This window comes from Acartia tonsa, chromosome 3, assembly GCF_053477335.1.
Source record: "Acartia tonsa isolate MP-2025a chromosome 3, ASM5347733v1, whole genome shotgun sequence".
Taxonomy (NCBI): domain Eukaryota; kingdom Metazoa; phylum Arthropoda; class Copepoda; order Calanoida; family Acartiidae; genus Acartia; species Acartia tonsa.
In genome coordinates, this window is record NC_137262.1 from 60,812,063 (window position 1) to 60,823,175 (window position 11,113).

The 11,113-nt window shown below is 28.3% G+C and overlaps 1 protein-coding gene across 1 annotated transcript; it reads left to right on the forward strand.

Moving 5' to 3' along the window:
• The first annotated feature begins 7,893 nt into the window (after positions 1-7,893).
• LOC145315338 (uncharacterized) lies at positions 7,894-10,546 on the forward strand. The gene is made up of 4 exons (XM_080155346.1): positions 7,894-8,225; positions 8,487-8,574; positions 9,473-9,553; positions 9,962-10,546. Exons 1-4 carry the CDS (start codon positions 8,113-8,115, stop codon positions 10,337-10,339), a joined length of 660 nt encoding a protein of 219 aa, XP_080011472.1. The 5' UTR covers positions 7,894-8,112; the 3' UTR covers positions 10,340-10,546.
• Positions 10,547-11,113: the final 567 nt, after the last annotated feature.

Below are 11,113 nucleotides of genomic sequence, written 5' to 3' on the forward strand. Positions count from 1 at the left end.
TACTTTATTATCTTATTTAGACTTGCAGTATGGAAGTCATTTATAGTAATATTGTCAGTTAACTTACAGTACGGAAATCGTTCAATACAATATTATTCTAAGTTAATTTAGCAGCATTATCTTAGATCAACTTACAGTATGGAAGTTGTCAATATTATTAACTTATTTGGACTTGCAGTATGGAAGTCATTCATAGTAATTAAAGGTAACTTACAGAAGAGGTACTAAAATAGGATAGGAATAATAATATTAGTAAACTTATTATTCAGCATTAGGATTAAATTTAGGCTGCAAGAAGTTCATTTCTTGCTGATTGTTTGAAGAGGTGTAATCTGCTCTATTATTAACACGCGAGGTTTCGTGTTTTCTACAACAAGAACAATTCATAAACGAGGTTGCGTGGTTTTTGCAACTTTTAAAAACTCTTTTTACACAGGCAATAAAACCAAATATTATAGCAGTTATGAAAGAGTATACCAATCCTTTTATTAATACCTCATTATCATCTTCGAAGAAAGAATTTTCCACAGTGGTTTCTGATGTTTCAAAATTTGTTTTAAATTCTGAAGTTGAAATAAATCCAGCAGATATGAATTTCCCTTCTAAATAATAATTGCAACCCGATTTTTTCATGCAATGGTATACATAAGTTTTAATTATAGATATTTGTTGAGCATAAGGGATAGTATTAAACACGCATATGTCTGTAGGTGATTTTTGCATAGCGCATATTGGTTTGTTTTCCTTTATTTCCTCAATAAAACCATATTCGTTACCATTTCTTTTAGTGATCATGCCAATTTTATTTTCTTCTAGTTCAATATAAGCTTTACTTTCTAGAATTTTACAAATGTCATGACAAAATGGCATTGGCTCGTAAATATATTTGTTTGTGTAGTTTTTACTGTAAGAATATATTTTTCCATGATTCACATATATATCTGTGTCCTTAAAGCTATCGCAATTAAACAACAATGAAGATAAAGGTTTGTTTTTATGTTTTAAATCCGTTGCATATACTATATTTAAGAATTTTAGTTCATTTAATAATGGATACAGTAAATTTTTCATCGTTTCGTCTGAAGAATATCCTCCTTTAAATTTGTTCGATAGTATGGTAAAATCAATGTTCAACTTTTCTCCATAATTTAATTTTTGGGTTAGTGTGTATGTTGATAGTTGGTTTTTATTTAATTCCAGGGCTTTTCTGTATATAGTAGCTTCATCGGTTTCTTGCATTAGTTGGATAGCATCATCCACCGCTACTCCAAATTGAAGTATTGTTTTTCTAATGGTTTGTCTAGGAGTGTTTCCTATACACATAGCAGGTGTAGATGTACAAAAAGATTTTACTGCTAATTGTTCTTCAGTTTCTCTCAATTGTTCATAGGATAGTTCTGGTTCATTATTTTCTTCATCACAAGGATCAAGATCAGTAGGAATTTCCGGTTGAACTGGCCAGATTAATTTTCCATTAACAGAAATCCTTACTAGCTCTAAGGTAGATTTTCTTAGTTCATTTAATGCTATAAATTTGTGTTTTTCTTGTAGCTCTTGTGAATAAGGCATATTGGCTATTTTGTAAAGTTCCAATTGAACCATTTGAAATAGTTTGCGTAAACCTTTATTAGTCCAACATGCGAATTTTACTCTTATAGAGTGGTAGATCGATGTATTTATTTGTAGTTTCATATCTTGGCCATTAGCAACGTTGGTTTTTAGTTTTTTTATTAAGTCCATTGCATAATTGAGTTCTACTTGTAACTGTTCATCTGTTAAATCTGAGTTTGAACCTGTATTTGTGTTTGAATCAGTATTTGAATCATCATTAGATGTGTCTCCAGAATTAACACTACGTTTAACCTTGTTGTCATTTATGCCTTGGATTAGGTACATAAAAGCAGACTGAACATTTGTGATATAGCAGTTTGTTGTGGTATGGTCATAAAAACCATCGTAGCTTTGTTTTACTCTTTTAGCTTCGGTTACAATTTCTTTCCATGTTTCTAACGCTCTTGGACTAGAAGTAGAGGCTAAAATGGAGGTAAAAAATGATCTATTTGGAATTATTACTTTTAAAATTTCATCTAAACCGGCTACTTTTACAGATATTAATGATCTTTCCGATAATACGTGTTCAATGTTTCTTGTTGGTGAAAAATGACTCTTACCGAGATCTTTTTGAACGTCATTGTCATCGTTTCCTGTTAGAACATTGATGTTTGTAAATACCAAAATGAAAATAGCCATCATTGTCATTTTTGTCTGAAAATAAATATAAAAATTTAATCAAGTTATATTTTAATATGCAAAACAAAATAATGATATGTAAAAATAAGATATAAATATAACCTTGATTTTAGGCGCTCTATTTAATATAGCGCGCGCATAAAACGCATAAAAACGGGGAATTAAGGGGGCTAATAATTGGTGTCTTTTGGATTTATTAGATTAAAAACATAATTAATACACATTGATATGCATTTTCATTTATTCTTTTATTGTAATAAAGTCGTTATTATGTGTAAATTTGCGTTTTAGGCAAAAATTGGGAGATCTTGAAAAGAATAAACGCGCAGGTTCTTGTTTGTAAACGTGTTGTAAAAACTTGGACGACTTTTGAAATTCAAATTTTCCGATTATCGCCAAACAAAAAGACCATATCTAATCTTATATTTGAGCGTTGACATTTTTGACTTATGAAAATATTCTTCCATATCTGTTATTGTGCTGACATATAATAAGGTTATGGAAAAAGATAAAAAATTTAAGATATTTTGTACACGAACAATTTAATTCAATTTTAATTTAACGATTGTTATTTACCCTTTAATGATATTTTAGGAAACGAGTTTTAATTTGTAAACAAGTTTTACACCCCCCCCCTTTTTTTTTTTTATTTAAAAAAGGACATTAAAAATAGAAATTTAAAGATAATTCGTAATCAGTTAGGGGACTGCAAATTTGTAGAATAGGTTTTTAAGGTTTTCTATTTAATTGTGTTACGTACTGTAAGTAAATAAATTTAAAAATAAATTGGAAAATTAGAGAATGAAATAATATAGTTTCGAATTATATTAATTATTTTTAATCGTTTGTGTTTTATTGCAGAAAAATGGACGCTTACCGATTAAAAGACTCTTTAAATAAGTTGATTGTGCAAGGAATGGACCCTGATTCTTGTTTAGATTCCGATCCGTGGTTATTTTTTTATCTGTTGTTAAATCCTGAGGTGTAAAAAATATTTTAGTTTATATATTATTAAATTTAATGAAATAACAATTTATTAAAACTAAATGTAGCGTGAAATTTGAGCGATATATTTTTTTGTATGACTATGCAAAATTGCAAATTGTTAAAAACTATGAAGTAAACATATTTTATTGACACCATTTTTATTATTAATAGATTTTTATAACCGATACGTGTAGCGTAAGATTATTAAAACATAATCTATATCTATATTATAGGAAATGTCAACCAATTATTCATATTTATCCTTTACCTTACCAATTAAGATAATTTTAAATAAAAATATTTTGTTAAGGATTTCAACATCTCCACCCATATATCTTGCGGACGAGTGGCGGTAAATTGGTTATCTACTAAGAGTGATGAAGGAGATTCTGGTATGACCTCTTTGTATGCTATAGTGGCTGCTCTGTTAGCATATGGGCTAATCATTACAGCTGCGCTACTTATTAAAGGTAAATAATTTTTATTAAGTTAAGTCTAACGCTTTTTTATGTTTATTGTTAGAATGATAATATAATTTAACAATTTAAACAATTTAAGCTAGTTAAAATAATAATATTTGAAGGCATTTTTTTTAATTTTAGCATTTATAATTGAAAGAAATGCTAAATTGATATAGTAGAGTAGTAAGTTATTCAACAACACATTATTATTTAATAGTTACACGATTTTAAATTATAAACTGATATATAAGGATTATAAATGAATGAATCCGTCATATTTTAACATAAACATTGTTTAATATTAGCATTTATAATTGAAAGAAATGCTAAGTTGATATAGTAGAGCAGTAAGTTATTCAACAACACATTATTATTTAATAGTTACACGATTTTAAATTATAAACTGATATATAAGGATTATAAATGAATGAATCCGTCATATTTTAACATAAACATTTTTTAATATTAGCATTTATAATTGAAAGAAATGCTAAATTGATATAGTAGAGTAGTAAGTTATTCAACAACACATTATTATTTAATAGTTACACGATTTTAAATTATAAACTGATATATAAGGATTATAAATGAATGAATCCGTCATGTATATAATGCGTAACTTGTTTTTTATAATTACACAACTTGTTTGATATTCTATAGTTTTTAATATTAGCATTTATAATTGAAGGAAATGCTAATTTGATACAGTAGAGTAGCAAGTTTTTTTATCATAACATTACATTTTTTTTTAAAATATTAGCAATTATAATTGAAAGAAATGCTAAATTGATATATTAGAGTAGTAAGTTATTCAACAACACATTATTATTCAATAGTTACACTATTTTAAATTATAAACTGATACTTAAGGATTATAATTGAACGAATCCGTCATGTATATAATACGTAACTTGTCTTTTATAATTACACGACTTTGAATTTACTATAGATTCTGATACAACAAATATAATGATTATTATAATCAAACAATTTTTAAATAGGTTAAGATAATGATAATTGAAGATATTATTCCACTTTTATGCAATTTCAATTGAAAGAAATGCTATTTTGACACAATAATTCAGCAATTTTACATACTGATTTATTATTATTTAATATTTACCTGATTTTCAATTAAAAAATTAACATGAAAGGATTATAAGTGAAAGAAACCTGTCATGTATATAATATGTAATATTATATTCATATTTTACGTCTTTGAACCATACTAATGTGAATGGATTATAATTGAAAGAATCCAGTACAAATATATTGTTTTCATTATATTAACATGACTTTAATATTATGGTATACAATTATTTTTATCTGTATCAAAATGAATTCATACTTTGATACGGCGCTGAAGACATAGTTCTATTGTTACTATAACTTTAGGGTGCTACATATCAAAAGTATTTTGTTAACAATTCAACCTATACAAGTGTATTAATTTTTCTTTTTTTTGTTTGTTTGGGCACTTGATTGATTTGGAGTTGGCCAAGTTAGTAGGTTGGTGTGTGCAATGGTAGCTTCTATAAAGTCTTGACCATTGTTTAAATTTTCCATTACTATGCTATCTTTGAGGACTTGGATTATAGCGTTAGATATAATTTGTGCACGTTCCTTTTCTGATTTATTTTTAAATTCATTGTTTGTGTTGTCTGATGCTGTATTTAGGAAGTCTATTATTTGTTTGGTGAATTGAAGACTTTTGTTGCTTCTTTCTTGTGCAATAGTAAATTCATTTTTCAGCCAAGTATGTCGCAGGCTATGCAATGTTGGTTCATCTATAAATGATTCATCTATTTTAGGGTAGCATATTGGAAGTTGGGTTGACATTACCAACATAAATTCTTTAGCATCCTTAAGTTTGTCTTTTAAATCAGCAGTTTCTTCAACAGATTTGTTTAGTTTTTCTTTAATTTCCACATTTGTAGCATGTATTTTGTTTAGTTTTTCTGTTAGTGTAGAATCTGAGTTTATAGTTGCTTGAGATTGGTTTGATATTATTTCTTCATATTGTTTTTTTGCATTGTACAACGCGTTTATTACTTGCGATGTTTCTCTAATGTCGTACATAGTTTTAATGTTTTCAATTATTTGAGAGAGATTTTGTAATTGCTCACTAAGATTGTCATTTTCATTTGATACATTCAATCTTACTATGTTCTGTTCTGTTAATGTTTTATTAACGTTTGTCAATGATTTGTTTTCTGATTTTAGTTTCTCTATTTCATTGTACAGATTTAATTTCTCACTATTCCACTTTTCCATAGTTGATATGTTTTCTGATGTCATTTTATCTATTTTATCTCTTAGTAAACTAGATTCTTGCTTCAATTCTTCTGTGTTGCTGTCTATTTTTGTTTTGCTGAGTTGAGCAGAGAGGTTTGTTATATCTTGTCTCAGAGGTTTTAAATCATTTGTTTGAGTTAAAATTTTGTTACAAATATTCAAAATCTCAACATTAGCGCTTTTTTGCTTTTCAGGCTCCAGTATTTGTGGCCCATCCTCTTTATCCAATTCTATTATTTCAATTTGATCTTTATCTGTAGAGAGGTTTCGTGATCTTTTACGACCTGACGGTTTTGCTTTTTGAGCAAGGTTTTTGCTGGTTTCAGGTTTAGGTTTAAAAACGTGGATAGCATTGATTTTGAGAGGGTAGGTTACCATGACTTGAGCAACTGATTCAACACTATCACCTATAGGATCATTCCAAACAGGTTTTGTGCTAGGTTTGTATAAATGATAATTTTTCAATTTTTCTTCATTGTAAGCTATTATTACAGGTGGAGGAAGGGGAAACCTATTTCCTACGTTATCTTTGTATGCTGTGCATAAAGAAGATAGCCATCTCACGTATCCTCTTGTCCCAAAAAAACGTTGGTAGCTTTGAACGTACGCTACATTCATATTTTCTTTAGGAAAATTGGCTAGGTTTACTTCAGGATCTTCGCTTAACCTATGCAAATAACTGGTTATAGCGTTATTTTTAATCAGACTATATGTAAAAAGCATTGCTTTTAAACTCTGTTTGTATTGGAAACCATGTCTAAACTGTAACGCTCCGTGAAGATACAGAAGTCCAGGTCTGTTGTAATATTCTGGTTCTAAATATCTTTTCAAATCTGAGGTAAAAAGGCACAGAGCAGAGGATATAGCTTCAGTAGTCACAAAATTCATGTTTTTTTCTACTAGTTCAGGATCGATTTGTTTTATCTCGTCTACTAATTGCATAAGGATTGTATCACACAATTGTACATAATGTTCTAATTGTATTACACTTTTCACAGTAAATGGGTTTAGGTCGAAACGACTGCACATCAGTGCCTCGTTATAGACTACTTGGATTTCCTTTCGCCCAATTAAGTATTTTTCACAGGCATAGTGAATATTTTGAATAATTACTGCGACCTTTCTTAATTGAGACATTGTGGGAAAGTTTCCACGATAATCAGGTTTTTTATTTTCAGTATTTTTATCACTGCTTTCTTTAGGGTGCAAAGGAAAATGGCCTTGTATGTCTGAAGATTTTGAACCATAGTCAAACATGTTGATATCTACAATTATGCAGTCAAAGAAGTTCTTTTTTTCCATTTGTTTTGTTAAGTGATCTCTTATGTTACAGTACACGCCTTTCATACAATCATCAATGTTGAGACGTTGAGACAAGTTTATGAAGTTATTAATCAGGTTTTTGTTTTGCTCCAGTTCCTTGTACTGAAGTCTTTCAAAGTCTCTACTGCGGTTAGCATCTATGTGTGGTCTATAAGTCAAAATCAGCGTTCCTTTAATAGATGATTCTAGATTGTGCATTTCAAATTTTTCAAAGTTTGTTGCTTGGTCAGGAGCGGCGTTTACCTTGCCGTTTATATTAAATTTCTTGTTCTCCAGGGTCCAAAGCTTTGTTTTTTCAAATGATGTATCCATGGTTATTCTTTTCTGAAATTAATATACACTTAAAAATTTTAATATGATGTATATATTTTCGTTTTTAGCGCAGTAAATAGAAAGGCGCGTGAATATTGATCCATAATTATTTTTATTGTTTTTGTATATATCACATAACAATTTTCTAGTTGTATTGCATAATTAACAGAGCGAATTTCAATTAATTTTTACTATAGATGTAGTAAATTCATCACTGACATTTTTATGTTATTATTTTTATATTTTAGTTCGAGCGCAGCAAAAGAATAAGCGCAAAAAGGAAGTACCTGCAACGGAGCTAAGAAATTTTAACGCTGTCAAATCTGATCCTTCTTCTGTCAAAATAGAGAATGGCTCTGATTCTACCTAAATATTATATTTTGTATCACTATAATATAATTGTTTTAGTTTTTATTTTAAATAAAATCATAGTGATGAGCTTTTTATTTTCAGATACAATGTGGAAGTATTTTTAGTTACAAAAATGCTGTGCAGTAACGCTGACGATTGTGCCAGCAAGTGTGAAGCGTACAACGGTATGCTTAATGTGCAAAACCAAACTGTGGAAAAGTTGAATGCTATATTCATAGGCTTAAGGTAATGTTTTATTACAAATTCATCTCATTTCATTTTTTAGGTTCATATTTGTTTTTAGTACTTATGTTGAATATCTAATTATATTTAAAAAAAATACAATTAAATTTTTCCTTAATTTTATCTATGGTCTCTTAATTATCTATTTTAAATTTCGACTGTTTGATAATAATTTATTGATTTCATTCGGTTATCACTGGAACGATATGTTACTTTATCAGACTGATAATATGGTAGTAATTTATTTTATTAATTTAATTTTAGTGATCACTGGAACGATACCAAGCACTACAACCTAAACTTTAACCACCGCTTGACAAATGCGGTGTATTCATCATTTGCAACTTATCAGGTAAGTTAAAAAGATTAGATTCTTTATTTCTATTTAAATGTTACCTTTTTACAAACTTGTATGTGTGTATGTGTGTCGTTCTTGTTTAATTATATTTAATGATATCAAGTTCACCTAAAATAAAACAATGTTTGTATATATACATTGAACTTATAGTACATAAAATTAAGGTCAATTTAGCTTAAATATTACGTTTAAAATTCGAATAGATTGCCTTAAATACAGCTTTGAAATTTGTTTAATGAAAATGAATCATATTTAAATGCTTATATACATGTATATATGTATGTATATTTTGTGTCTTGAAAATGGGTTGTAGTATCTATGAATTAAACTTTGATATTCGGCGCTCCGATTAATGTAGCGCTCACTCGAAAAACCGAAAATTTTATACCTAGATGTTCGGTTTTTTTGGGATTTTAATTTCAAAAAAATTATTAATTTACATTAACATGTAATTCCTACTACTTTTTTGTAATCTGTCGGGATGTTTTTAAGCATAAAAACGCTATTTACTTGAAAAATTAGGAAGATAGAATTTAATTATCGCGCACTTTATTGTTTGTGTCAGTATCGTAAAAACATGATGCACTATCTGAGATTTGAATTTTCAAGAATCGCTAAACCTAATGAAAAACCGTTACTAAATTGTCTACAAAATTGTTACCATATCAAGGTTTATGGAAATGTGTAGACAATTTGTTTATGAAATAATTATACCATATCTGTACTTTATGTAGACATATAAAAATAAAAATATGTATATTAATGTAAATCGGTTACGAAATATATATATCATATTTATCCTTTGCGCAGATATATTTGTGCAGATATATGAAAAATGATATATATTTTTTAATGTATTATCTAATATATTTATTAATAAGTTTTATTTTAGGAGAAGGTAAATTCCAAGAATGATGCTTGCGGAGAACAATCTGCCCTTGTTTTTGTTCTTTTGACTCTAGCTTGTATTACAGTAAGTCATTTTAGATCTTTTTTTAAAAAGCGAAACGATTATTACAAATATCCATTTTAAATACATTTTCACACTTTTTGACTTTACTAATAAGTGACGGCCGTTTTTCTTCTATTTTTCATAATAAGAAGTCCGGGACTAAGGGATACACCCGCCTGTGAAAAATATATGTACACTTGTATACCTGTACTAAGGGCATATTTCGTGTGTTTTTTAAAGCAACTTACTAAGGTAGCTTTTTGTTTGTTTTCTTTTAAACACCTGATTTTTTGTAAGATTAATTTTTAATTTGTTTTTGTTTTATCACCTTCATCTAAAGGTGTTTTATTTTTCTTTTGTGTTAAGAATCCTTTAGCTTTTTTAAAGAAAAGAAATAGAAAAAACTTTCAATAATTTTATTTGTTTTAGACTTGTTTGGAAGTGATCCGGATGTTAGCCTTTATCTTAGACAAATCTAGAGCTTACCGGAAAAGACGTCAAGACGAGAAGAACGTGCGTCTGGAGACTCAGGCAGAGCGATTAGCGGAGGTCAAGGTTGAGCAGTTCAAAATAAGGCAGAGTACTCTTATGAGGCAGCAACGACCAACTCAGGAAATTAACTTAAACCATCCTATCCCTGAAACAAACGTTTTAATTGATCAATCCGATAATTCATTCGATCCCTCCCTTGCTTTAGCCAAAATCAACAACCATTTGTATATGTGTAAAAGTTCAGGTGATACCGTTAATCCTGAATTTCTTTTATGTTTGAGCGAAAATAGACCAGAAGCCATAAAACCTTTGTAATCCTAATATTTGAATTTAAAGCGATTATTATTGGGCATAATCTATTGAACTTAGCTTTTCTATTGAACATAAAGGTATCTATTGAACATAATCCATGAGGTAAATTTATCTGCTAAACTGTTAAACTTAATGTTTGCTTTTCTTTTCAACATATTTGTCTTTAGAATTTAGTTTTAATAATTGTTGATTGTTAGTATCTTTTTTGTAAACCTGTTCTTTTTTTTAAAAATATGTATGTCTAACTAAAATTAATAAATTAAAATTAATAAATTTGTTATAGTTGTTGTTACTGTTCATTACTCAATATTTAAAAATATTTATTTATGTAAACGATACAATGGTTGTTTAAAGCTTATAAATTAAAAATTCAATGGGTATATTTATGTGTTAATAAACAAACAATAGTTTATTTCAAAATATACCTTAGTTGAGTTATTAGTGTTCTTATCATTTGTCTGATAGTGGTCAACCCTGAAATAATAAGAATTATTTTGGAATAGTTTTGCTTATAATTTTAACATTAAATATTATTCTGAGCGTACTTTGTTGAAGTTTAAATTGTGAAAGTGTCTAGCTTGGAGCTAGTATAATTAAGTATGTTTGTTAAAAACCGTACAAATTGTAGGATAGCGTTTTAAACACCGTAAAAATTTTGTAGAATATGTTATTAATTGCCTGTTGAAAACAGATTAACGTTTAACGATGAAATACTAAATGGTCTCAGAATATTGTTATTAATCGCTTGTATAATCATATTAAGGATATTTTGTGTGG

What these genes read in the sequence shown, in the direction of transcription:
- LOC145315338 (XM_080155346.1), top strand. Translation starts at nt 8,113, where the DNA reads ATGCTGTGCAGTAACGCTGACGATTGTGCCAGCAAGTGTGAAGCGTAC. An exon ending in CATCATTTGCAACTTATCAG is followed by an intron (nt 8,575 to 9,472) that starts GTAAGTTAAAAA and finishes GTTTTATTTTAG; the next exon opens with GAGAAGGTAAATTCCAAGAA. An exon ending in TGACTCTAGCTTGTATTACA is followed by an intron (nt 9,554 to 9,961) that starts GTAAGTCATTTT and finishes TATTTGTTTTAG; the next exon opens with ACTTGTTTGGAAGTGATCCG.